Genomic DNA, 26,528 nt, shown 5'->3' with positions numbered 1-26,528 from the left:
AGATCTTGTGACTAAATAATTGGATCCATTGGAACGCAGGTTATTTTTATTCCTGAAAAAAGAAATGCTTTTCGACATGCAAGGTTTTCACACACGACAGCTACGAAAAGGGAGTTATGGGGAGTTTTAAACCCCCCCCCCCCCAACCCCTTCTTCCTGTGTGTGGAGCCATCAGTGTAATTAAAGGCGAATGTACGGGGGTATTATTATTTAAGAGATATTCCGAGGTCCTGACTCTTCTAATGACAAGATGCATAAAAACCTCACATTTCATTCACAAGTCGGATGAAAATATTTGTGTGTCTTTGCGCTCTGCAAACACTCTCTCCTGTGAACTGGCCCTGTGTTTTCCTCTCAGGGCACAAGAAGAAGAAGAAGAAGGAGAAGTGGGTTAGCTACATTTGACTTGAGTTAGAATTTCATAGCAGATCCTCCTCAGGGACTGCCAGTCACTTCCTGGTCTCATTTCTCCCCCCGGCTTTTAATTGGTTGACTCACATAGCTGATTGATTTGGCGAATCAGCTGGTGACCTGGTTGGAAATGTCTTAACCCACTTAAGACCGGCCCTTATGGTTGCACGGAGTCCCTCAGGGCTGCATGCGAGTGTCTTTTCTGTTTTATGTTATCGCGGGGGGAAAGCTTTCGCTGAAAATAGCCGCGCTGCGATGCTATTTTCCTGCGAAGGTTTTCCCCCACAATACGGATGCTGGGGTTGAAGTGGTTAAGCTAATTGCGGGATTCAAATCAACGACACAAGGCCATATTCACTTAGAATCCTAGGGCAATAGAAGTGGGTTCTCTTATGATCAGCAACAGATGGGTTTTCTTTTTTCCAAAAATAAGAAACCCACTATTTGAAAGCGATATCTACTACTAGTGCAAAAAAGAATGTCGAATGTATCGTGTTTGGACAATTTCCCCTTTTTCCCAGAGCACTGTCTGCTTATTTTGTTTTTAAAGGTAATGTTATTTAAAGTCAATTCCTGAACGCACTGGAAACAGGTTTTATGACTGGAAACATGACTGAATGAGTTTTGAAGGACAGTTTGCAATGGCGTTGTAGTGCACACACACACACACACACACACACACACACACACACACACACACACACGCACACCGAACCAAAATATCAGCCATTTTAGAGCGCATTCGGTCTGCACCCCCTTCTCCTAAACCAGACAGTTATTACATCGTCACTGTCGGGTGGAAACCTTGTATGTCCAAAACGGTTTCTTTTTAGGAAATTGGGGGTGAAAAAAGAACCCTGGCACTGTTGTACGATGAAGTAGGGTATTCATTTACCAAAAAAAGAAAGAAAAGAAAACATAATAAGTTGAAATATGAAGATACAAGGTTTCTGGCTGACGGTATGGCTGACGCATCTGCCCTTCAAGCCATCCAAAATGACTGTGTGGTCCTCCAAGTGTAAATATAATAAATACTCCAGCAGCTTGTTAGAGCAGTGGTTCCCAAACCTTTTTAGCTCAAGACCCAAAAGAGAAATGACATGTTTGCCCCCCGGGCCCAAACTAGTGAAAATAGCAGATCTATAAGCTATATATATTATATGTATATATGTATGTATGTATGTATGTATGTATGTATGTATGTATGTATGTATGTATGTATGTATGTATGTATGTATGTATGTATGTATGTATGTATGTATGTGTATATGTATATGTATATGTATATATATATATATATATATACAAAAGACAGCAGTGTATAAATATATACAATATATATTTAAAAAAACAGATCACTCCAGGTACTGTACACACACACACACACACACACACCAATACATGAGGCGGGTGTCAAGCGCCAAGTCAAATATTCAAGGCAGGTAAATGAATAACTAAAAATACATCAGGCTTTTACGCCGATGCTCTCTGAGCCTGGATGTGTATCGATAACAGCTTCTCATGACAACCATGTGTGTGTGTGTGTGTGTTTGCAGCTTATTGCCTACTACAACGGAACCAACAAGGAGATCATGTGGTCGCAGACTGAGAAGATCCAGTGGAGCAGTGGGCATCCGCCTCTGGACAACCCGCCTTGTGTCTTCTCCAGCGACGACCCCACGTGCAACGACGGTACACGTCCTGTTTCTGTGTCTTTTCTACTTAAAATTCTGACATGGGGAAGTCATCTGGGAACAATTACGGCATCGAGAGCCAGAGAAACTTCCTAATACATAACCGCCACAGACTTCATGTGTTCGCCAGTGAACTGGGTGTGTGTGTGTGTGTGTGTGTGTGTGTGTGTGTGTGTGTGTGTGTGTGTGTGTGTAAAGGGGAAGGGGGGTTAGTTTACAAGTCACCTTGTCTAGAAAACGTCCTGCAACAAGCCTGTTCTATAAAACGTGCCGTTTTTACACAGAAGACATTGGGTATGTTTTTTTTCCCACACAATCTATAGGTTCAAAATTCCGCGACCTTTAAAGGTAGGGTAAGTGATAATGCATGGTTAAAACAATACGTTTTTTTTTGGTAAAAGGTAAAAGCTCTCTATATTCTGATAGAGCTTTAACCTTGCTTTGTCTGTTAACTAAAGAGCTGCAGAGACCTCCTGTTACTTAACACTCTATAGCAATGAGTACTATCACAACATAGAGCTATTTAACACTTATTGTAACAAAAGAAAATATCACTGTTACCCTGCCTTTAACTTCAGGGCCCTGCGCCATATGCCAGAGTGAGAACTCTACCAGGGTTGTCCAAAGCTGGTTCTAATCTATCCAACCAAAAGAGACAGTGCAAAACCTATTATTATAGCTACAAATTGAAACCCTCAGTGTTCATTTTATTCGTTCGTAATATGCGCTTGGCATTGTTGGACGATAGACAGACCAACTGACCGACCAACTGACTGATCGACCGACCGACAGAGTGGCTTATCCTATTGGTTCTCAAAGTGGAATGACTGATACATTTAGGAAGTAAATGTACTCTTATGGGTTTGTAACTCTTGAGAGTGTACAAATGGAACCAAATGGACCCTTGCGGGTCCATTTGGTTCCATTTGTACACTCTCAGAGTTATTTTGGGTCTGTGAGCCTAATGGTGCGTTCACACAGGCATATTAACAGATACAAAGATACAAAAATACACCGCATCTTTGTCGCTGTGTTGCTTTGTATCTGTGTTGCTCAACGCGGTCGCTGACGTCATCAAACGTGCAGACTTCGGAGCTAGAGTTGTAGCTTTGTAATCTGGAAGTTGAACCCTGCTCAACTTGAATTTGTAGCTTTGGATCTTTGTCGCTGGTTTCCATTGAAAATGAATGGTAGCATGTATCTTAATCTGCCCGTGTGAACGCACCATAATGCATACCTAATGGGTCCTTGAAATAAAAGAAGTTTGCGAAACACTGGCTTATCCTACTATAGCTGCCACGGTCGCAGCTGAAAACGAGATGATCCAGCCCGTTGTCAGATGTTTCATACTAGTTTAAAGTGAAATAAGGTTCAACAGAAGATCAAACCGCTCACTGGCGATTGATGTTTCATACATTATTTACAGTCTCATAAATCTATTTTAACACGATAAGCAATAATGAATGTTATAATGTAACGACAACGTTTTTTTTTCTTCTTCTATCCACTAAAAATCTAATTGCTCCTAAGTGCTTAACTTGACACAGTGCTAGGATCAAAACTGTCACATTCACAGTAAAAGAGAATTACAGGGACGAAATGAAACAGACGATCAAATTTGTATGCGTAGGAATAAGCCAAATTCAGAATGCCATTGCAATTACATGCTTTGGAATGGGAGATAACGAGTAGGAGGACAATAAATCTCCCTCTTTTCCACAATCAGACGCCATCTGCAAATCATCTTGTGAGTTATGGGTTCTGCGCGTCGCGTGCTTCACAGTCAGTCCGGCCAGGAAGACAGGAATGAAATCAGAATCTGAAAGATTTGAAACGCCAAGCTGCAGCAAATGTACAATACAGGAATGGTGGAAAGTAAGTAAAGCTCATTTACTTGAGTACAACACTCGAGTAAATGAGGCCTCCATAGAGGCCAGCGTGTCTTTCTCTTGGCTAATCTTTATTTACATTTTTTTTTTTAAATAATGTTGCGCTATATATTTATAGCAACAACTAAAATGACACAGAGGCGTTCCCGGCTTGGAAGGTGTAACAGGTCTAAATGGGATTCTTAGTCGTGACTCGTGAGATTTCTTTTTGCTTTAATCCCTGAGAATGATGCTTCACATAAATGATATGCACTGGAGAAACATCTCTCTCGGACAGGAAAGTGTTTCAATTATCTCGCCACATTTAGCTGTACAGTAGTAGACAATAGACAATAGAACCAATAGAACCAAATGCAAATGATTTGATTACCTGAATGTAGAACTTACGCAGTAAAAGTAATGTAACTCCGAAGAGTATACAAAATGGAACCAAATGGACCCGTTCCATTTGTATACTCTTCGGGGTCAACCGAAGCACGGTTATTCGCCAAGAGGATTTATTTTTCTTTCATCACAAGTAGCAGGTTTCCCTTGAGCAGGCAATTCAAAGTGCTTTACACAAAACATTCACAAGAATTAAGACCGGACACACAAAACACATTATGAAACGACGTGTCAGAAAATAGGAACACGTTAAAATAAAACCGAATACAAATAAAATGCACGAGATTTTTTTTTTTTTTAAAGAAAGAAAAAAACCTCAGTAAAAGACAGTGGCAAACAAAAAGGTCTTCAGCTTCGTTTTTAAAAAGGAATTGAGAGTTGTAGCAGACCTGCAGTTTTCTGGGAGTCTGTTCCAGATGTGTGGTATGCATAAAAATGGACCGCTGCTCCCTGTTTAGTTCAGACTCTGGGGTTGAAGAAAGCAGACCTGTCCCAGATGACCTGAGCGGTCTGGACGGTTCATAACTTAACCCTGTAAGACCGGGAACTCATCTGTGTGTCATTTTTAGATTCCTTTGCCTATTCAAAAAATAGCAGATATAGAAAAATCGTGTGCAAATCTTTGAATATATTTATTTTTTAAAGCAAATCCTAGTAGCATGTTGCTGTAATCAGTGGTTCTCAAACTTTTTTTCATGTGGACCACCCGAAATGATATGATTTTGGCCGCGGACCCCCATCTCAAAATATATTGTTCCAGGGACCCCCAGAAGCAAAGCTTCGCTTTAAAAATAGATATTGAAAGATGTGCACAAATTTTCACGATCTAAAAAAAAAGTAGCAGATCTACAAGCTCATAGCGCGGCACTCGGTGCCCCGCTATGAGCTTGTAAATCTACTACTATTACTTTTGAATAGGCAAAAGACATCTAAAAAGGACACACAGATGCGTTCCCCGGTCTAAAAGGGTTAAGCACAAGATCAGACATGGATTTTGGCCCTAACGCCATTCAATGCTTCATAAACTAAGAGTCATCTTTTTGAAGGTAAATTCTTTGACAGACAGGGAGGCCAGTGTCAAATATCCAAGAAGTGGAGCGATACGATCCGCTTCCTTGGCGTTATTAACCACTTAAACCCCATGTGGTTGAGCGGCCCTCAGGGCTCTATGGTAGTGTATTTTCTGTTTTCTGTTATTGTGGGGAAAGCTTTCGCTGAAAATAGCCGACGGACAGGCTCACAACGCGTCGCGTGTGAACATTGGAATATGAATACAAATTCTAATTTCTGTTTGGTTTTTAGGCTGCATAATCACAAATGGCACAGGGCAGATAATTATGACAAATAACTTGAATATACAAAGACGCATTCAATCATTTTATACTTAAAAAAAATGCAAAAATTGCAGAAAGAGTGACGCGTTGTAGCTTGTAGATCTGCTCTTTCTGCAATTTTTGGAAAATGTATGAAAGTGTTTCAACATGGAAACGATTATGACGATTATGCTAAAATAATTGCGATTATCTCAAATAATTGCGATTAGGTGATTATGTAATAATTGTGACAGGCCTACCTTCAATACGTCTGCTGGGGTTTAGGTTGTTAAGGACTCGAGCAGCAGCGTTCTGAATCAACTGCAACTGTCCTATCGATTGTCAGAGAAGGCAACGAACGACGGTAAAATATTCTTCTAGTCTCTGGGCTTGGATTCGTGGTTTGATTCACAGCATGTGGTATAATCAATAGTTCATGGTTAATGTATGTACATTATAAATGCAATGGTAATGAAAGCGCCACCAAAGTACGTGGCGGTGAATGGTTTTTGAACCGCCTGCAAGTGGACACAATTCAAGAAAATCACACCACTGCTACTGGCAACAGAGACCGAAGGATCTCACTGACGACATCTGTTAGACATGTGCAGTGGTGGACAGTATCAGTATCACATTTACTCGAGTACTTCATTTTTCTTTTGAGTATCTGTACTTTACTTGAGTATTTGTATTTTTGGATACATGACTTTCACTTCACCACATTTCAAAGATAAATGTTGTATACTTTTGACTCTATATTTCTAGCGAAAATAGTCAATCCACAAGCACAACAATGCGTTTGCGATGAGTTGTGAGCTTGTAGATATGCCTTTCTGGAAGATTATTGATATTTTTGGGAACATTTCTGGAAGATTTTAAGCCATACTGATTCCTATTATCTTAACCCCCGTCACTAGAGGGCATGGTCAAGGCCAAGGCTGGCCAGGTTATTTAACAAGGTGTTAATCAAACCGTTTTTTGACTGTGCTCTGTATGCTGTGCTCAGGTTAAGTAGTGTTTGACCAGGAGTACCTGTACTTTGACTCGAGCACTGGGTTCAAGTACGTTGTTGGTCACTGGACATTTTCTATCAATCACCCACTTCAAAGAGATTTTTTTTGTTTTTGACGCATTCCTGAGCCAATAATTTGATGACCGGATGTATCTCCGGTAGGATAGGAAACTCAAAGAGTCTCTTTTGAGTCCCCTGCCGGATACATTAGCATCTTTTCCAAAAAAAAAAAAATCTCCTTGAATTCAATGCTTCATGGGGTGTGTAATTGAAAAGAGAAATTAGAAAATATGTACTTTTTTGCTGTCAGGCAGATACAAGGTTTCATATTTTCAACATTCTATGTTTTTTTTCCCTTTGGTCCTCCAGGTCAGCTGCCTCTCTTGGGGATCGTGGCTCTGGGATCCGGCTTGGCGCTCATCATCTTTGGAATATCCAGTTTCCTCATTTACAGGTGAGTTCATTCGGGTCCACGCACAAACCCGGCTTGAAACCAATTAAACTCTCTAGAAGACCCAGTTAAACTGGACCTGAGTTGGCTCGGCTCTGGACTTGGACCGCTTTTTTCCCATCTACACCAAATCCCTTCGCCAAAAATAGCCGATCTACAAGCACATAACGCAACGTGAGCTTGTAGATCTGCTATTTTTGGCTGCTGTTCCCAACTTCCCAACAGAGAGAGAGAGAGAGAGAGAGCGTGCGCAGTGGTAGAAAAAGTACTCTGGTGTTTTATTTAAGTAAAAGTAGAAATGCCACAGTGTAGAAATATTTCAGATGTAAGTAAAAGTCCTATAAGTATAGTTGAAGAACCAGAAGTAAAAGTAAAAGAAATAGCAGATCTAATCATCCAAATCTACAAAGTAACTTGTAAGGGCGCGCTCCCACCGCACTTTTATTTCACCTCGGGGGCAGAATCTGCCAATGCTTTGTCAATGCAAACGCGCGGATTCACGCAAGAGCGGATCTTTCCGCCTGTCGCGCAGACCTTGCGTTTATCTGCTCTACACGACTTGTCTATTTGAAGCATAAAACTGCTGGAGGCAGGAGTTGATTTTCCCCCTCTGTCCAATCGGGTGAGTGGAAGGCGGACCGTGCCAAGACTCAGGAAGCACCATGGTGCTGAAGGCAGAAGGCGGTGCGGGCTACGGGGAGGGTCCTGAAAGGCACGTCACTCCCGTTTTTTAGAATCCGCTGGCTGCAAAAAACTGTGGCCGCGCACAACCTGGGTTTAACGCTAGCCGACCATGTTTTGGTGGGAGCGTGCCCTAACTAAAGTTTTCAAATAACTGTAGTGGAGTAAAAAGTAAAAAACTTCTACTTCTGAGACGTAGTGGAGTAGAATTATTAAGTATTGACATTTTTAAATACCCAAGTCAAATAAAAAGTACCTCAAAAAATGTCACTTAAGTCCAGTATTTTCCACTGATTGAGAGGGAATAGAAAGACGGTGTGTTTGAAAGAGGATTTATGGGGCATGCAACTGTAGGTGCCAGTGTGGTATTTCACTGCCGTCGTGCAGAAACCTAATTTCTTCATATTTCAACGTTTGTTCCTAAATTAACGCCGTGCTTCTTCATCATACAAGAGTAGCTCAAAAGACGACGCGTTGTGAGCTTGTAGACCGGCAATTTTCACTATTTTAACCCATTAAGACCTGAGGCCGATTCTACATGTCTCCTGAATCCCAACAGTTTTCTGAAAAATGTATGTTTCTATATCAGTGGTTTTTCATGTCAAGGACCCTCAAAACTATATGTATTTGGCCGCGGACCCCCATCTCAAAATATTTTGTTCCAGGGACACCCCAGAAGCAAATATTTGAGTTAAAAATGTTAGCTTTAAAAGAATATAAATATATGAATTTGCACACGTTTTCTCGATTTTTCAAAAATAGCAGATCTACAAGCACATAGCGCGGCACTCGGTGCCGTGCTATGAGCTTGTATATCTGCTATTTTTTAATAGCCAAAGTGTAAAATAATGCCCTTTAGCTCAAATCTAAAAATGACACGGATGCGTCCCGGGCCTTAATGGGTTAAAATGTTTTTAAAACTATACATTTTGGACATAACAAGGTTTCCACTCGACAGAGACGGTTTACATGATTGTAGCCAGAGCAACAGCTCAGCAGGTGATGCTTTTAAAACAGTGGAGAACTCTGCCAGTTGCCAAGTGAACTCAGATACTGGCCCAGCAACTGAATACTTGAATGGTTATGCTCGTTTAATGACCATTAGTGTGTGTGTGTGTGTGTGTGTGTGTGTGTGTGTGTGTGTGTGTGTGTGTGTGTGTGTGTGTGTGTGTGTGTGTGTGTGTGTGTGTGTGTGTGTGTGTGTGTGTGTGTGTGTGTGTGTGTGTGTGTGTGTGTGTGTGTGTGTGTTATGTTAACCACTTAAAAACCCTCTGTATACTTAGTAAACTTGACCTGAGTTGGCTCTGTACTTGGTCGGTCTGTCTGTCTGTCTGTCCGTAAATCCATCCGTCCCTCTGTCCGAAATCTTGAAAACAATTGGTTGGATTAAAATAAATGCACGCGCACACACACACACACACACACACACACACACACACACACACACACACACACACACACACACACACACACACACACACACACACACACACACACACACATACACACACACACACACACACACACACACACACACACACTTACTCTTAATCCCTCTGGATTAAGAGTAAGTGTGTGTGTGTGTGTGTGTGTGTGTGTGTGTGTGTGTGTGTGTGTGAGCGTCTGCTAAATGCCTAAATTGTAAATTGCAGTTAGGGGTTCAGCGTCTTGCTCAAGGACACTTTGACACCATAGACATGCATGGCAGAAAGGCGCTGGTAGTTCAAACAAATGCTTTCTGTTCACTCGCACAGACGCACACAAGCTATCTCTAAGTCTAATGGGTGGACTGCCATGAAATCTTCTGAGTGCGCTCATGCTGCCTTGAGAATCATTGTATTCTCAAGGCATCTGTGAACGCATCTGTGTAAGCACTTAAACCGTTATTTTATACTTTGGCTATTCAAAAATAGCAGATATACAAGCTCATAGCGCTCACAGAGTGCCGTGCTATGACCTTGTAGATGTGCTACTGTATATATTTTCTTTTAAATCGTGACTTTTGTTTTTGCAAATCGTTGAATATACATATTTTTTAAAGCAAACATTTTGAACTCAAATCTTTGCTTCTGGGGGTCCCTGGAACAAAATATTTTCAGAAGGGGGTCCGCGGCCAAATACGTATCTGAAAATGTTTTCTAAATCCCAACCACATGTTGCTGTATCAGTGGTGCTCCAACTTTTCCATGTCAAGGACCCCCAAAATGATATGTATTTGGCCGCGGACCTACAAGCTGTATATCTGCAATGTTTTGAATAGCCAAAGAAATCTTAAAATGACACAGATGCTTTCCCAGTCTTAATGGGATAAAGTCTACTGATTTAGCGCCACCCTTAGGCCAAAAGGCACATCCTACTTTATTTTAATTCACTTAAAAAGCTTTTGCTGTTGTTTGCTAAATGTCAATATGTTTTCTGTTGCCCAAAATGTGAGAACGCAGGGCTCTAAAAGCATGGCAATGTCGGTCAACACAAACCACTCTGATCTGGTTGGGTGTAGCTAGCACATTGGACCTTACAGGTCCATTTGGTTCCATTTGTACACTTTCAGAGTTTAAATTTAAAAGTTTGAGAACCACTGATGTAGCAGGACTGTTTTAGTCTTTTAATGATGTTATTCAGTTGAAGTCCTCTGCTGTAGCTCTCCATGGACAACATGTCTAACTATTTACTCTTAGCGTGGCTATTTAACTGCCATCATGCACTTGTGTATTCTTTGGAAAAAGAACAGACTGTCCTTGGCATTCATCTCTAAAAGCTTCATTCGTCAAATGACGAATTTGATGAATGGCACAGGTTATGTATTTGTGTTCATTATTTGGAGTATTAATTATGTTCAGTTTTAATTATACAAATAGTTCATCACAAGCACCCTGACCTTCTCAGCTACTGAACGGCTTCCATAAATGTGGTTAATGCCGAGGACAAATCTGCACGCAGTATGAAAAATGTATGTTTCTATTTCATTTCCTCAGTCAGTATTCTTTGGAGGCAACATTTAAAACCTCAAAAACATCAACAAACAGAACAAATAACGAATGCAACGACTAACAACACATTCACGTTAGCAATTTATGTAACAATTTGGACGCAAGACGTATTTCGCATGTGCATTTTTTGGGGGGTTTTGTTTTCATCATAGCTCATTCTTGCCCCAAAATCTGATGAATTTGTGCAAAATGGAACATTAACACAGAAAGGTGTCAAGCCAATCTGAATGGATTTTAATCAGAGGAATAACTGAAGACAGAGGGAGGAGTTGCATGCCGACCTGAGGTAAATCCACTAAACCTTGCATTCAGCAAATCACTTTCCAATTCAATTTCATACTCAAATAATCATCACGTCACCTTGCTAAACTAATGGCCTAAGTCACTTTTTGAGGAAAATTATATTTTTGCCTAAGTCAGCTCTTCATGACACTGGCCACCTCTGGTAAAATCACCTATCCCCTAATTGAAAAGGATCATGCTGTTCCCTCCCCTTTTAGTATAATGACCTAACTCCCTAGTGTGACTTAGGCCAAAATTGGCATTTTTTTTTGGCCCAATACACATGGTTTTGTGACTTAGGCTAAAAAAATGCCTAATTATTTGGCCTAAGTCAGATTTAATCCTATTTAAACCTATTTAAATCTCTTATGTTACGTAACTGACAGACAGTGTTATTTTTATTTTAATAGTCATAATTTGTTATAAACGTTTTGAGTGAAATGATTAAGAAATATCATATAGTTTTGTTTTGGAGCAGTTTTTTATTTTTCCTGAAAAAAATGACTTGGGCCATTAGTTTCGCAAGGTGACGTTAGTTTAAATAACTGTGATGCACGATCTTACTTTCAACACCACTCACGCTGCACGTTCTGCTCTGTTTCACAGGCGAAAGGCAAGGCACTACACCATGGGCAGAGGTACCATCTTATGTAGCTAGTCTGCCTCAGCCCTCGTTTGGTAAGTTTTGTGAAGTACAACAACGGTGGAAGAAGTACTCCCATGTTTTACTCAAGTTAAAGTATCAACATTGCAATGTAGAGATGGCCTGTTACAAGCAAAATTCCAGTGTTCAAAATGTGCTTGAGTAAAAGTACAAAAGTATTGGCATCAAAATGTACCGGTACTGCAAAAGTACCAAAAGTTGAAGCACTCATTATGCAGACGTTTTCAAATGTATGAAATGTATAAAATATCTTTTGAAAATAGCAGATCTACAAGCTCACAGTGTGAGCTTGTAGATCGGCTATTTTCAAGTGGCCGAAATGTATATAGGGCTGAAGTGGTTAATGTGTGTTTTGTAATAATAATCAAAATCTACAAAGTAACTAGTAAAGTTTTCAAAAAAATTAAGTGCAGTAAAAGTATAATATTTGACTCCTGAGATGTAATGGAGTAGACGTAAAAGTACTGAAAATTGGAAATACTCCAGTAAAGTAAAAAATACCACAGAATTGTACTTAAGTACAGTACTTGATTAAATGTACTTTGTTACTTTACACCACGGGTGAAGTATAACATTCATCTACAAGCTGGCGACCTTTTCAGTGTTTTTTAGCCTGGGACCCAAATGTAATGTAATGGCTGTTTTTTACATGGCCGCGCGTCGTGCCGTGCAACGAAAATACCCGATCTACAAGCTCACAAGGCGTCGACACCGCGACCCCTTGCGAGCATGCAGATCGTCTATTTCCGGTGTGACACTGCTTATAAATCAACCGTAACATTTAGTCCCTTTCCCGGTACCCAGGCTCATGAAAAAACACTTGCCTTTGTGGGAACCCACCATAAATGCCTGGGATCCATTTTGGGCCCTGACCCCTCAGGGTTAGGTTAACAGACTCTGCTAATGCGTCTTCCATGTTTACAAACATTACAAGGCTTAACGTTGGAGACTTTTCTATGCTGTTGGCTTTATAACTGCATCCTCTGATATTTATAAAAGACGGTTCTCATATTGGTTTTGTTTGAAAGGTTTTCATGGGATTGTAAAAATGATTTCAGAGGCCCTTTGTCTATAAATGGTCATTTTAACCCATTAAGGCCGGGAACGCATCTGTGTGTCATTTTTAGATTTCTTTGGCTATTCAAAAACAGCAGATCTACAAGCTCATAGCGCGGCACCGAGTGCCGCGCTATGAGCTTGTAGATCTGCTGTTTTTGAAAAATCGTGAAGATTCGTGGCAAAATCTTGGATTATATATTTTTTAAAGGGAACATTTGTCAAATATTTAGTTCCAGGGACCCCCGGAAGCAAAGATTTGAGTTACAAATGTCCGCCAAAAAAAGATTAATTTTTAAAATATTTGCACAACTTTTCATGATTTTTCAAAAATAGCACATCTACAAGCTCATAGAGCGGCACTCGGTGCCGCGCTATGAGCTTGTATATCCGCTATTTTTTAATAGCCAAAGAAATCTAAAAATGGCACACAGATGCGTTACCGGTCTTAAAGAGTTAAGTTCAAATACGAACATAAAAAAATAATTCAATTTGGAGGTATGAGGTTATCTTTTTCTGTGACAGTGTTTTCTTACTGGTGTGTGTGTGTGTGACAGTGTTTTGTTCAGTAGCAAAGGCTAACATATCCCTTCCTGTCTTACCAGACTAATAAACGGAGTCGCTGATGGACAATGGCGGACGACAGAGCTACACCAGACACAGGTCCCACTGTTGACAGACTTCTATATTTAGCTCTAGAGCTGTAATGAATGTGCAGCGCCAAAAGAAAGTATGGCAACACTCTACTTAAAGGGCTGGTCTATAATGCATTATAATCACATTTATTATGCATTATAATGCACTTATAAGGCTTCACGTCACTAATGAATGTTCATAATCATGTTTGACAACTTATAACAAGGTTTATGAAGTAGTGTAAGTGCTGGTCATAATGCATTATAAGCTCAGTGGAACAGCACGTTATAATTTAGTCAGTTACTTGTCTTTGTTAAAAGCTAAATATGTATTTGTGTAAGTGTTATGAAGCCTACAGTATTACCGTAAGTGCATTATAATGCATTATACATGTGATTATGGTGCATTATAGGCCTTTAAGTATAGTGTGACCGAAATCATTTCAAACATTAGTGAGCATTATGGAACGTTGACATTCTCAGCGATAACTGTCTGCCAGCCAGGTGATATTCCACAAGTGTATAGCAACATGAGTCAAGTTGCTATGGAAAAGGGTAGGGCTATGCGGGGACATTTTTAGTGCATCACTGGACTGAAAAGTTAGTCTGGCTCGGTAATGGGTTGCAATTGAGCTAAACTGCTGCATTTGTCAAAGTGTGCGCAATTCTAAATTCCTGGTGAGAGTAAGTAATTCAATAAAAGCCTAACTAACTATTGGAATGTCTGCTTCTTGCTGCGTCTAAGTGTGTGTTTGTTTTTTGTTTTGTTTTTCACACATACAGAATAACGCTTGCTGCTTTTGTCACAATTCACAGACACTTGAACCCCAGCATCTATATCCTGGGGGTAACATTAGCCAAACATAGCCGATCTACAAGCCCACAAGCTGGTGGATTGGCTATTTTTTTTCGGCGAAGAGATTTGGTGTCGACGGGGTGGGGGGGGGGGGGGGGAACGGTCCAAGTACAGAGCCAACTCCAGTCGGTCCCAGTTTACTGCCGTCCAGTGGGTTTAAGTGGTCGACCCTTCCCTATAATGAAGAGTGACTGTCGATTTGGAGAGTCGAGAGGTCTGTAGTTAATTTAGGCTCCCGTCGCTGGTACGGTGAGGTGTAAACCGGGCCGTAGTGTGAGGGGACGCTGAGCAGAGAGAGAGAGAGAGAGAGAGAGAGAGAGAGAGAGAGAGAGAGAGAGAGAGAGAGAGAGAGAGAGAGAGAGAGAGAGAGAGAGAGAGAGAGAGAGAGAGAGAGAGAGAGAGAGAGAGAGAGAGAGAGAGAGAGAGAGAGAGAGAGAGAGAGAGAGAGAGAGAGAGAGAGAGAGAGAGAGAGAGAGAGAGAGAGAGAGAGAGAGAGAGAGAGAGAGAGAGAGAGAGAGAGAGAGAGAGAGAGAGAGAGAGAGAGAGAGAGAGGGAGAGAGAGAGAGAGAGAGAGCGGTAGGCTCTGTTGTTTTAATGGAGGGGTTGGTCCAACCAGAGGTATTCACATATGGGCTTTATGAAACAATAGCCCTAGTGTGGAGCCCCACACTTTAACTCCTCTGCAGGCTGCCAGGGCCTCTCTAAACAAGGGTCTTTAAATAGCAAAATACCTTTTTTTTTCTCTTGGAGGGAGGGGGAGAAGGGGGAGGGGTGCTGGTGGCTTAATGGTGTTTCCTGCCCTCATAGGTTAACTACAACCAGTGTTTCCCAAACAATCGGTCGGGACTCACTTTTTTTGGGTCGCGAGTAAATATCCTATTTTCACTATTACATAAATAGTACTTAAGTGTTTCATTCGTGGTGCATTTTTGTATTTCTGGGTCCCGGAGAGACACCGACTTTTATCTTTTGGTTCTCGGCTGAAACAAAGTTTGTCAACGTACAGAGTCTACATGTCACTCCCCCATGATGTGACATTTCCATTCTAGTACACGAGCCCGACGGCAAAACAAGTATTATTAAGACCCTGCAATGGTTTTCAGACTTTCAGACTAAAAGAAGATGGGAAAAAAAAAATGGGAAAGAAGTTGCTTTTGGGGCCAACTAGGGTTGGTTGGGCTGAAGGGCGAAACGCAGCGATAATGCAAACGCTGCAATAAGTTCCCGTCTGGAAGTGTTTTACACCTTTCAGAAGGGTTGGAATGTGTGGGCTCTGCTCTTTTTTCATTAAAAGAAAAGGAGAGAAAAAAAAACATGTTTCAACCCCAAAGTGACCCCTTCAAAATGTCTCACTTTTCCCCAAACTTTTGACCATGCTCGAAAAGATGCCACGGTTCAATTCTTCGAAGCCGCTTTGCCGTAAATTGGTGAATGACGTGAAACAATGGCCCCTCTTGAGAGCAGTGCCAGATGTGTTAATTCACTGGGAAGCGTTTTCTTTTCTTTTTTTTTTCGCTCCGCGTGTCTGCCAATTTAGTCTGGCTGTTTTAAAAATAACATTCAAAAACATGTCAGACCTGTCACCGACATACAGATTCCTAACTAGACTTTTTAAACCTGTTACATTACAGTGTGCACTGTAGGCATTTGTTTTTAGCACTTGTTTGAAGAGGCCCTTTCCTCAGTACAGTTAGTATTATGTAAATATCAATCTTTGGGGGGAAAGAAAGGCTAATAGTTGAACCACTTGTTCATTAAATAGTGCATGCAGATGAGTTACAGATACAGTACTTAGAGTTTCAGGCAATTTGACAATTGTTTCCTACTTAATAGCCAGAGTGAGACAAATTCCTTATTAATGCAGTTTTATGTGTCTGCGTGCAGTTTGAAGGTATGTTGAACAGTGAGCGTTGCCTCGTGTAGATCAATTCCTGCATGTCAAAAGAACTGTTTTTGATTGATTGATTAAACGTTTTTATTGACAAAACGTATATATCGTCTCTGTCGGGTGGAAACCTCAGATGTCCAAAGCTGTTACTCTTCAGGATTCAAATTCAAAAGCGGCAGATCGACAAGCTCAAAGCGCGTCTCGGTCTCTTTCGCGCCGCGTATCGAGCTTGTAGATCTGCTACTTTTGATGCTTTTGTGTGACGCTGTTGTATGATCTAGTAGGGCATTAATTTTCGAGAAAGAAAAACACAAAAAGTTAAAATACTCTTTTCACTCCTTTAAAACGGGGCTAAAATCCTTCTTAATTAGGAAAGTGTTTTAAAGTGTTGTGTAGCTACTGTCAGCAATATCCTTTTGTGCTTGACATTTTTAAACCCTGCTTTTAACTTTCTATGATTGATTATTTGTTTTAACTATGCCAGTGGTTCTCAAACTGGGGTCCGGGGACCCCCAGGGGTCCTTGAGAGGGTTGAGGCGATCCCCAGCTAAACGATTGATAGTTAGGAACCAAATGGTTCCCTTACGGGTTTGAAGCTCCTGAGAATGTACAAAATGGACCCACACGGCTCCATCTGGTCACTCTCAGAGTTATGGGGGTCCGTGACTCTAGTCCAGGGGTCTTCAATGTTTTTCAGGCCAAGGACCCCCTGGCTGAGAGAGAGATGAAGCGGGGACCCCCTCTATATTGTATAAAATTGTCTTTTTTCCCTCTACACCTATACCTCTTTGCCAAAAATAGCCGATCTACAAGCTCACAACGCCTCGCGCTGCGAGGCGTTGTGAGCTTTTAGATCTGCTATTTTTGGCTAAAGTTCTCCTCAGAAAAGGAATGCTAGGGTTCAAGGGGTTAATGTAAAAAAAAAATCATACCACACAAAGATTAGGCGCCCCCCCCCCCCCCCCCTGTAGTAACTCGTGAGGACCCCATATGGGGCCCCGGACCCCCTGTTGAAGACCCCTGCTCTAGTGCATTCCATTCAACGGTTTGAGAGCCACTGGTCTAAAAAAAAAAACATGAAAAATGTGCTCTGACCAAAGCATCAGTTTTTTGTCGCTTGTTTGTTTTTGTTTTGTTTCATTTTCGATTGCTGGTTCCTCGTTTGATTTGACCTATCGCTTTTCCTTCTGCAGGAAACTGAAGCTGGAGAAGGAGCTGGCCGGAATGCTGTGGAGGATCCGATGGGAGGATCTTCAGTTCGAGAGCCCCAACAAGTACCACAAAAAGGCTGGCAGTCGGCTAACCCTCTCGCAGGTACTGTTAATGTGTTAGTGCATGGGGGTTTTCAACAACAGGGGGTCCTCCGTCCGGGACCCCTAAGGGGTACTCAGGGTTACTACAGGGGGGTGGGGGGTGCCAAATCTTTGTGTGGTTTGATTTGATTTTTTTCCATTAACCACTTGAACCCTAGTATCCCATTTCTGGGGAGAACTTTAGCCAAAAATAGCAGATCTACAAGGTCGTAACTTGTAGATCCGCTATTTTTGGCAAATAGGTATAGGTGTAGAGGGGGGGGGGGATTAAAACACAATTTTATACAGTATAGAGGGGGTCCCTGCTTCATCTCTCTCTCAGCTAGGGGGTCCTTGGCCTGAAAAACGTTGAAGACCCCTGGTTTGGTGTATAGTCTTCTGACCTAATCTCATTTATGCTTAATTTATGCTTAATTTATAACTAATTGATACACACTGTCAGATTGAATATCAGTTCATTTCAGCATGAAGATACTAAATTACACTTTGTAGTTCAGCGTTTTACACTTTATTCATTTGGGCATTATGCTAGCGCACAGAGAGTTTGTTCAGGGTTTAAGAACCCCTGAACAGGCATTTAAAATTCTATTAAAAACACTAAATGTTACGGCTCCATTTTTTAAGTACTGGTCACTCACAGAATGATCTCATATTGGCAGCCCATGAACATTTCTTCACAATTTTGAGCTTAATATCGCCTTTTCTTTCCGCCAGTAGTGCTGGCAAAGCCTCAAGCTTGCGATTAAGAAGCTGTTGTTTTTCTGGCAATTTGCGATGCCATCTCTGCCAGTGGGAAAGACTGGGTACAGACTCTGACTGCAGTACCATGGTTCCCATTCATACTCAAGCACCAGGGGTACTTGTATCAGTCGTTCTGGTTCCTCCTGTGATGTTATTGATTGATTGATTGATCTCAAATCTGCTTTTGGGGGTCCCTGGAGCGAAATATTTTGAGATGGGGGTCCGCGGCCAAATACATATCAGTTTGGGGGTCCTTGACATGAAAAAGTTTGAGAACCACTGATATAGTAACATGCGTTTTTTTCAAAAAATGTTAGGATTTAGAAGACATCGGCCTGAGGTCTTAATGGGTTAAACAAGTTTGTTAACAGCACAGGTAGTACAGTCAAAGTTTATGCTAAAAGGATAACACAAAAAGCCCCGGGGGCTTGTTTCCATTGTGGTCCCCCCAGTGGTCTATCCGTGGCCCCTTCAATTTATCTCTCTACACCAAATCTCTCTGCCAAAAATAGCCGATCGACAATCTCACCGTGAGCTTGTAGAGAATAGGGACGCTAGGGTGGTTAACCACTTAGCACAACACGTTGCATCACTAGTACGCGTAGTGAGCTTGTAGATCAGGCTATTCTTTTGTTAGTTTTTGAAAATGTTTAAAATGTTTGACATCTTGGGGAAAAAAAGACATTTTCCCCTATAATGACATGCCTAAAAATAGGGACGCTTTCAAAGTGGTAAAAAGAAAAGAAAGAATAAAAAGGAAAGACAGTGAGGCTGTCTAAAGCCGTTGTTAGTTTGTGCATTGTTGAAAGGCTTCCCAGTGGTTTATGGAAGGTGGCTGTCTTTGTGGTGGCAGTGATGGTTAATACAAGCCCCGCGTCTCTCAGCGATCCCTAAATATACCTCATCACTTTCTAGAAGTATCAAGTTCTGTTGTTCCAGGACTAATGCTTCTCACACACACACACACACACACACACACACACACACACACACACACACACACACACACACACACATACGTGCGCGCGCGCGCGCGCAAACACACACACACACACACGCACACGCACACACGCACACACACACAGTTGAGTTTGAATTACTATACTTGTGAGCAACATTTTAGGATGGCAGTTTTAGAAACTTTTTTTTGTTCTCTTCCATTTTTAACTCTAACCCCTAAAGCTTGAATTACAGTATACTTAGTTGCGTGCCGGTGTTGCGCGCCGAAGATATAGCTGATCTACAAGCTAGGTATAAATCAGGCTTAACTCCGACCCTAACCCCTACATTTACCCTCTAAATGTCTAATCCTAAGCCTAACCACAACCCTGAATCTTTATCGTAAGTCTGAACTTCCCAAATCTCTTTCAACCTTAACCCATTAAGACCTGGGACGCATCTGTGTCATTTTTTTTTATTTGAGCTAAAAAAGGATTATTTTACACTTTGGCTATTCAAAAATGAATTATTATAGATCTGCATTTTTTTTTTAAATTGAGAAAATTTGCGCAAATCTTTGAATATATATTCTTTTAAAGCGAACATTTGCAACTCAAATCTTTGCTTTTGGGGGTCCCAGGAACAAAATATTTTGAGATGGTGGTCCGCGGCCAAATACATATAATTTCGGGTGGTCCTTGACATGAAAATGTTTGAGCACCACTGATAAAGAAACATACGTTTTACAGAAAACTGTCGGGATTTAGAAGACATTTTGTAGAATTGGCTTCAGGTCTTAAAGGGTAAAACTGAAAACTGTCCTCACAATGTCTAGCGTTCAAATTCTACTATACCTGTGGGGACATTGGTCCTCACAAGTATGGTAATACTAGCACACACACACACGCACACACACGCACGCGCAGACAGTGCACACACGTGCAAGCATTCATGCATGCACAGTTGCACACACACACGTGCAAGCGTTCATGGAAGCACATGCGCACACCTTTTTCATTACTGGTTTCCAGCCCAGTTCCTGGGATATAATACTGTGGAAAACACGGTCCTTTTCCAGCAGGCCCATGTAGTTTCCAGCCTGCCATGTGTTGTTGGCACTTGGGCGGTATCTGCAGCAGTGTTCATTTTTCGTCGACTAAAACTATGATGAAAAAAGATGTTCGCCGACTACCTTTTATCACTGACTAAAAGTGAATAAAAACTATGCAATGATGACTAAAACTATGACTAAATATATTGACAAGTACATTTTACCTGAGTACTGCACAGGGTTGCCAGATCTGCTTATTATAATTTCCCCACAAGATTTTATTTGAAAATAGCCGATCTACAAGCTCACAACGCGTCGCGATTGTGCTATTTTCAAACAGCTGATGTATATGTTAAAGTGCTCATGTGGCCCATAGTCGCTTCTTTTGGGCTGGTTTTCCTAGACCTGGTTGCTTGTTTCTCTCACAGAATCTGGCAACACTGGTACTGCACTGAATGTACCTCGTAATTTGTGCTTTTAAATGCCTGCCTACAGTATTTAGTTGAGTATAATACTTTGACCACCACTGGTAGTCACTACTAGTGCAGTAGTTCTCAAACGTTTTCATGTCAAGGACCCCCAAATTGATATGTATTTGGCCGCGGACCCCCATCTGGAAAGGTTTTGTGCCAGGGACCCCCAGAAGAGAAGATTTGTGTAAAAAAAAATCCATACGCATACGTTTCGATATTTTTCAAAAATCTTCAAAAATAGCAGATTTACAAGCTTGCAGTGTGAGCTTGTAGATCTGATATTTTTGAATGAGCCCCTTGGAACCCCTCCCCCCCCCCCCCAGGACCCCCTGGGTGGTCCCCGGACCCCACTTTGAGAACCAAAGTGACCCTCCGTGCGCCCATGCGGTGGGCGCGCTCCATTTCTATTCCCGTTGTGCCCTGCAGACGTCTGTCCAAGGTTTTGTGTTCAACATTATGGAAAGAGGACATTTTCTCAAACGTAGGTGGAAAAAAAAGCAAGCCAAGCCGCCCACGGATAAAGCTCATCGTCGTCGGGCAGAAACCTCGTATCTCTATATTTCATATTTTATAGCCCGGTAACAGTCATTTCTTTTCTTTCTTTTTTTCATACAGTTTTTTCCCCTCCCCATAAATTAATTGTATTAACCACTTATAAAACTGACCCGAGTTACAACTGTACTTGGTCTGCTGTTGTTTCCGTCTACGCTAAAATCTCTTTGCCAAAAATAGCCGATCTACAAGCTCACAGCGTGAGTACTTGTAGGGAGCTTGTAGATCGGCAATTTTTTGGCTGGGGATGCTGGTGATTCATTAATGGTGTCATGCAAAACGTAAAGCCGATCTACCACCTCACAACGGGTGGCATTGCGATGTGTTTTGAGCTTGAGTTGAAAGTGGTCAAGTCTGTGTGTGTTTTTTTTAAATAAATATTTAACCAATGAAAAGTACAAAATCATGTTTCCAAATGAACTACAATATGTAACTATAATGATACTAATAACTATGATAAACTCCCATTGGAACACTTTTCCATTTCCTGAAAAGTAACACTTTTCGGACATGGAAGGTTTCCACTCAACAGTGACATTAATCATTATACATTTATGCATTTATACAACAGTGTGTTGTGTTGCAGTGCGGTGAAATGGACGCAGTGGAAGCACACAGTTGCTGTCGGCCAGAAACCTCCTATCTCCATAGTAGATCACTTTTTTTGGTCTTTTTTTGTAAATGAATGCCCTACTTGATCATACTGTAACATCACACAAAAGCAGCAGAAATAGGCGATCTACAAGCTCAAAACGCGCCTATTTCTGAATTTGAATCCTGAAAAGTAACAGTTTTCGTTTCCACTTCGACGGCAACGAACGTGACTTGTGATTAACCCAACTTTGGGCTAATCTATACTTCACCGTACGGCCGTGTCACTCGTCGTCAAAAAAAAACGACAGCGACGGCATATAAATCAGGCTTAAGACACACATGTGTCCTCTTGCTCTTCTCGTTCCCCAAAAACACCTAACATGTCATATTTGTCTCCCTTTTCCCTTCTTTTGTTTCCACCTTTTTCTGCAGAGGGGCTCCAGCTACGGTTCCTTGATAACTGCCCATGGAAAATATCAGCTATTTGCGAAAACGGGCTATTTTAAGGTAAGGCTTTAGTGAGTTCTGACATTTTCAACTCCTGCGCACTCCTTTCCCGCCCACACACGTGCACACTCACAGAGAAAACGGCGAGGAGCTGGAGAGAGAGAGAGAGAGAGAGAGAGAGAGAGAGAAGCTGTGTGGGCGAGCACAGCGAGTCGTTTTTTAATGTGAGCTGCAGAGCGGGGTGGTGTTTTTTTTTTTTCTTTTTTCTTTTTCTCTCTCTTTTTTTCCCCTCTCCTCTATACTCCCACCTCACAGTCTGGACATGGCCATCAGCCTTCTCGTTATTGTTAATTTATCCGTTTCGGAGAGAGATTGAGAGAGGTGAGAGGAAAGGTTGGGAAAGACGCAGCCCACTGAAATAACGATGCGTTTCCGTTTGTCTTTGGAGGTTCAAGGTGATCTTTGCTGGTACATCTTGTGCACAGGTGCAGAAAGAGTAAAAAAAAAAAAAATGTTAGGCTCAGATGTTGTGGCAGAATAAGTAAGGAACCAAAAACTGACAAAAAGGGAAAGGAAAAGACAGTAATAATAAGAAAAAAGTAAAATGTATGTATACTAGAAGTTCGGGCCGCTACGCGGCCCGAACGTCTAGCGTGACGCGTCGTTCACTTTGCAGTGCCACCTTACAGGCACCTCACAGTGTGAGAGAGAGTTTTGTGCTCTCCTAAATCCACGGCAGGCTTTGAAAGTACCCACTTCAGAAAGAGGTGACGTGCATCACCTCTCCAATGACCAAAACCCACTATGGAAGCCGTCGAACTGGTGCGATCTGACGGCATCCTAGAATTTATAGGTAGGATGTGATGTCATGCGTGATGTCATGCTGTCGTGAGATTACGTCACACTGGCGTGATGTCAGATTACGTCACACTGGCTACATACATACATACAGACAACCGACATGGCGCAGGATTCAAATTGTATATATATAGATAGATAGATATAGATATAGATATATATCGTTGCTGTCGGATAGAAACCTCTTACCTGATCCATATTTTAACTTTTAACAAACCCTAGCGTCCCTATTCCGGGGCAAATATTCGGCACAATCTGTCTACAGCTTGTAGATATTGTACAATACATATTTAAACTGCTTCTCAATTATTCTAAGATTAAGTTAGAGGTTCTAAATGCCAGTTTTGCATCCCAAAAGTTTTATATTTTCAGTTAATTGCCCAGCTGTATAGGGTTTAAGGAATTTGCCGTGTGCACTTGCCACTTTGTTTTTACTCCTAGGTTAGCAACATCTTAGTTTGTACTCCTACTGTAGGTTAGCAACATCATAGTTTGTGCTCCTAGGTTAGCAACATCTTAGTTTGTGCTCCTAGGTTAGCAACATCTTAGTTTTTAGCGGTAGCTGCAGCATGGTGAATGCTGGGTATTTCCATAGCACCTTTATCCAAAAAAGTGCTTCACAGTACCCATTCACACACACACACATTCGTGCGACGATGGCGGAGGAGGCAGCAATGCCTGGCACCAACCTGCTCATCAGGAGCGGGTTGGGGGTTCAGTTGTCTTGCTCAAGGACACTTCAACACAAAGCCCGGGTTTCCTAGACAGCTGCTCTACCTCCTCAGCCACTGCTGCCTCCCCCGCATGCTGATAGCGCAGTGTGGTTGGAAATCCTTACTGTATGTGGCATGTTGTTACTGTCAGCCAGAAACCTTATCTTATCTCTACAGTATATTTAATCTTCTTATAAAATAATATAAATGAATGCCCTATTTTATTCTTCGTCAATCGTCATACGTGATGTCAAAAATAATATTTTTGAAATGTTTTGCCTATTATGAGGGATAGGGACGCCAGGTTGAAGGTGGTTAAGTGTGCCTGTGGGTTTTATAAATATCTAACCAATGAAAATGAACAAGAGCTTGTCACTAAATAATAACTACTGGGTTGATTCGATTCTTTTTTTTTTTTACATTTCCTGAAAAGCTACAGTTTTGGCGCTCGGGTGGCGCAGTGGTTAAGTGCCTGCCCGCCAACACGGAGGTTGTGGGTTCGAATCCACCGTGGTGCATCGGGCTTTGTCGAGCGTCTTATTACGAACACAATTGGCCCGTGTTCGGGGGAGGAAAGCCGGGCGGGGAGGGTGATATTTGTCATTGAACATACTCCTACAGGCTGGGGGGCGGCACCTGTCAGCGGGGAGTGTTGGGCGGGAGGAGTAGGATGGAGCCCCCACCGTCCTCCCGGTGGGGGCTCCTTACTGGCAGGTGAGTCAGTGGGATACGACAGCGGTGACAATACGCAAGTGTGTGGGGAGGAATTAATTGGCATAACGACTATGATGATGGCATAACGCGATGATATTTAATCTATGCTTTACTTCAGAAGATCTGCACAACCTAGAGAATTGAATAGTCAACTGCCAAATAATAACCCCCAATCCTGCTCGAATTCACTTGTCAGTTTGTCAAATGTATGCTTCGCCGTATGACAGTGTTGTGCGCTGAAAATAGCCGATCTATAAGCTCACAACACGTCGTGGAAGGGACGCGTTGTGAGCTTATATATCGTCTTTTTTCCCCCCGGCGTATGACGCCGTCATACGGCGAAGTATATTTTGAGGCTCCAGTTTTACATCCCATTGTACCAACGGGCCTGTCATGTCAGGTGTCTGTGCGGGAACGTCTCCCTGCTCCTCTCCGCTCTGCTGATTTACTGATCTGCACATATCAATGTGACACAGTAGAAATCCTTCATCTCCTGCACACTGAAATTCAACCCCTATGTACCTGGAGGCTACGCAGCCAGCTGCTATTCTGATTGGCTTCTCCCTGCCCTGCCTGCCATGCACTCTCTCTGTCTCTCACTGTCTGTCTCTCTGTCTCTCACTGTCTCTCTCTCTCTCTCTCTCTCTCTCTCTCTCTCTCGATTTCCATGATCCATTTCCCTAGTCTCGATCAAATGCAAAGTCCTGTGTATCAATTTAACACAGGACTGTGTGCCAGTTTAACAATTACATGTAACAACTAAATTATAGGGATGTTGCCGTGCATGACACAATTATTTCATTTACGCAACACATTTGTTGTTGTTATGTGTTTAATGCTACAGTTAACTTTCCATCAGTGACACACTGCACCACAACAATTCATACTTAGTTGTGTGCCACAACGGGTCGTGTTGTGAGCATGTACTGTAGATTGGCTCTTTTCAGTGTTTGTGTAAGTATATAAAGGCCTTGAAGTTATACTCTGTAACCTTTTCAAATAAACAAACGTTATTTTTTATATAATCTTTCACAATAACCATTCCACTTAAATATGTTTTATGACAACGTATCGAAACAATTTTATTCCCCCGATACTCGTACCAAAATGATGCAGGATCCTGAAATGGACCGTAGATGTATTTATTTATGTATTTTACAGCTTTACGGTTAATTCACACCGTTGCTCTGTTACTGTCTTGTTCCACACAGGGGAACCTGGTGGCCATCAAACACGTCAACAAGAAGAGGATAGAGCTGACCAGACAAGTCCTGTTTGAACTCAAACATGTAAGTTCACATGCTTTCCTACTAGGCAGGCCGCTTTGAATCCAGCTTGCTCTCTGTTTGTTTACAGGTATATCAAGTGGATGTTTCTTTGTAAACAACTCGCTTTGGTTTACATTCATATTTCCCCCAAAAGACATCGTCGGCCCTTTAGGCCTAATAAACTTATTGTAATACATTTTCTACCTACTGTACATCATGAAGCAGGGGTCTTCAACGCTATTTTTGGCAAATGTTCCCCCCTAGAATAGGGATGCTAGGGTTCAAGTGGTTAATGTAAAAGCAAAAACAAAAGAAAGTTCCTCTCACACAAAGATTTGGGGGTCCCCCAGCCTGATCTCACAGAATTTAGTATTCATTGCACGGATCCAGTGCACGTCATTCCGTATATAGTTGCCTAGAAAACCCGAAAATATATACATATGTACGGCGAGTCCCACGTTGGGCGTAACCAGTTACAGCCCGGAAAAACCTGGAAGCAGAGCAGTCCCCACAACAGAATTTACGATTCTGTGCCTATCGGTACGTAACTCAAACAGCGCTGAGTTGGCACAAGGGAACGACGGCAACTCGCTCGCTTTAGCTCGCTCGGTGGTCCCTTACGTGGCGACAGTTCCCTTGAGAAATGGTTTAGTCACAAT

The 26,528-nt window shown here is 41.8% G+C and overlaps 1 protein-coding gene across 1 annotated transcript in view; it reads left to right on the top strand.

Annotated features, from left to right (window-relative positions):
* Positions 1–26,528, top strand: part of npr2 (natriuretic peptide receptor 2) — a 102,873-nt gene that overhangs the window by 31,023 nt on the left and 45,322 nt on the right. The window contains exons 6-10 of the mRNA XM_084047342.1: positions 1,968–2,103; positions 7,073–7,157; positions 17,400–17,520; positions 22,302–22,376; positions 25,813–25,890. Of these exons, the coding sequence (XP_083903468.1) occupies positions 1,968–2,103; positions 7,073–7,157; positions 17,400–17,520; positions 22,302–22,376; positions 25,813–25,890 (495 nt within the window). The remainder of the gene's footprint in view (positions 1–1,967; positions 2,104–7,072; positions 7,158–17,399; positions 17,521–22,301; positions 22,377–25,812; positions 25,891–26,528) is intronic.

Source organism: Gymnoscopelus microlampas (assembly GCF_963454915.1).
Source record: "Gymnoscopelus microlampas genome assembly, chromosome: 21".
In the NCBI taxonomy this organism is placed as follows: Eukaryota; Metazoa; Chordata; class Actinopteri; order Myctophiformes; family Myctophidae; genus Gymnoscopelus; species Gymnoscopelus microlampas.
This window is presented reverse-complemented; position numbering and strand designations above follow the sequence as displayed.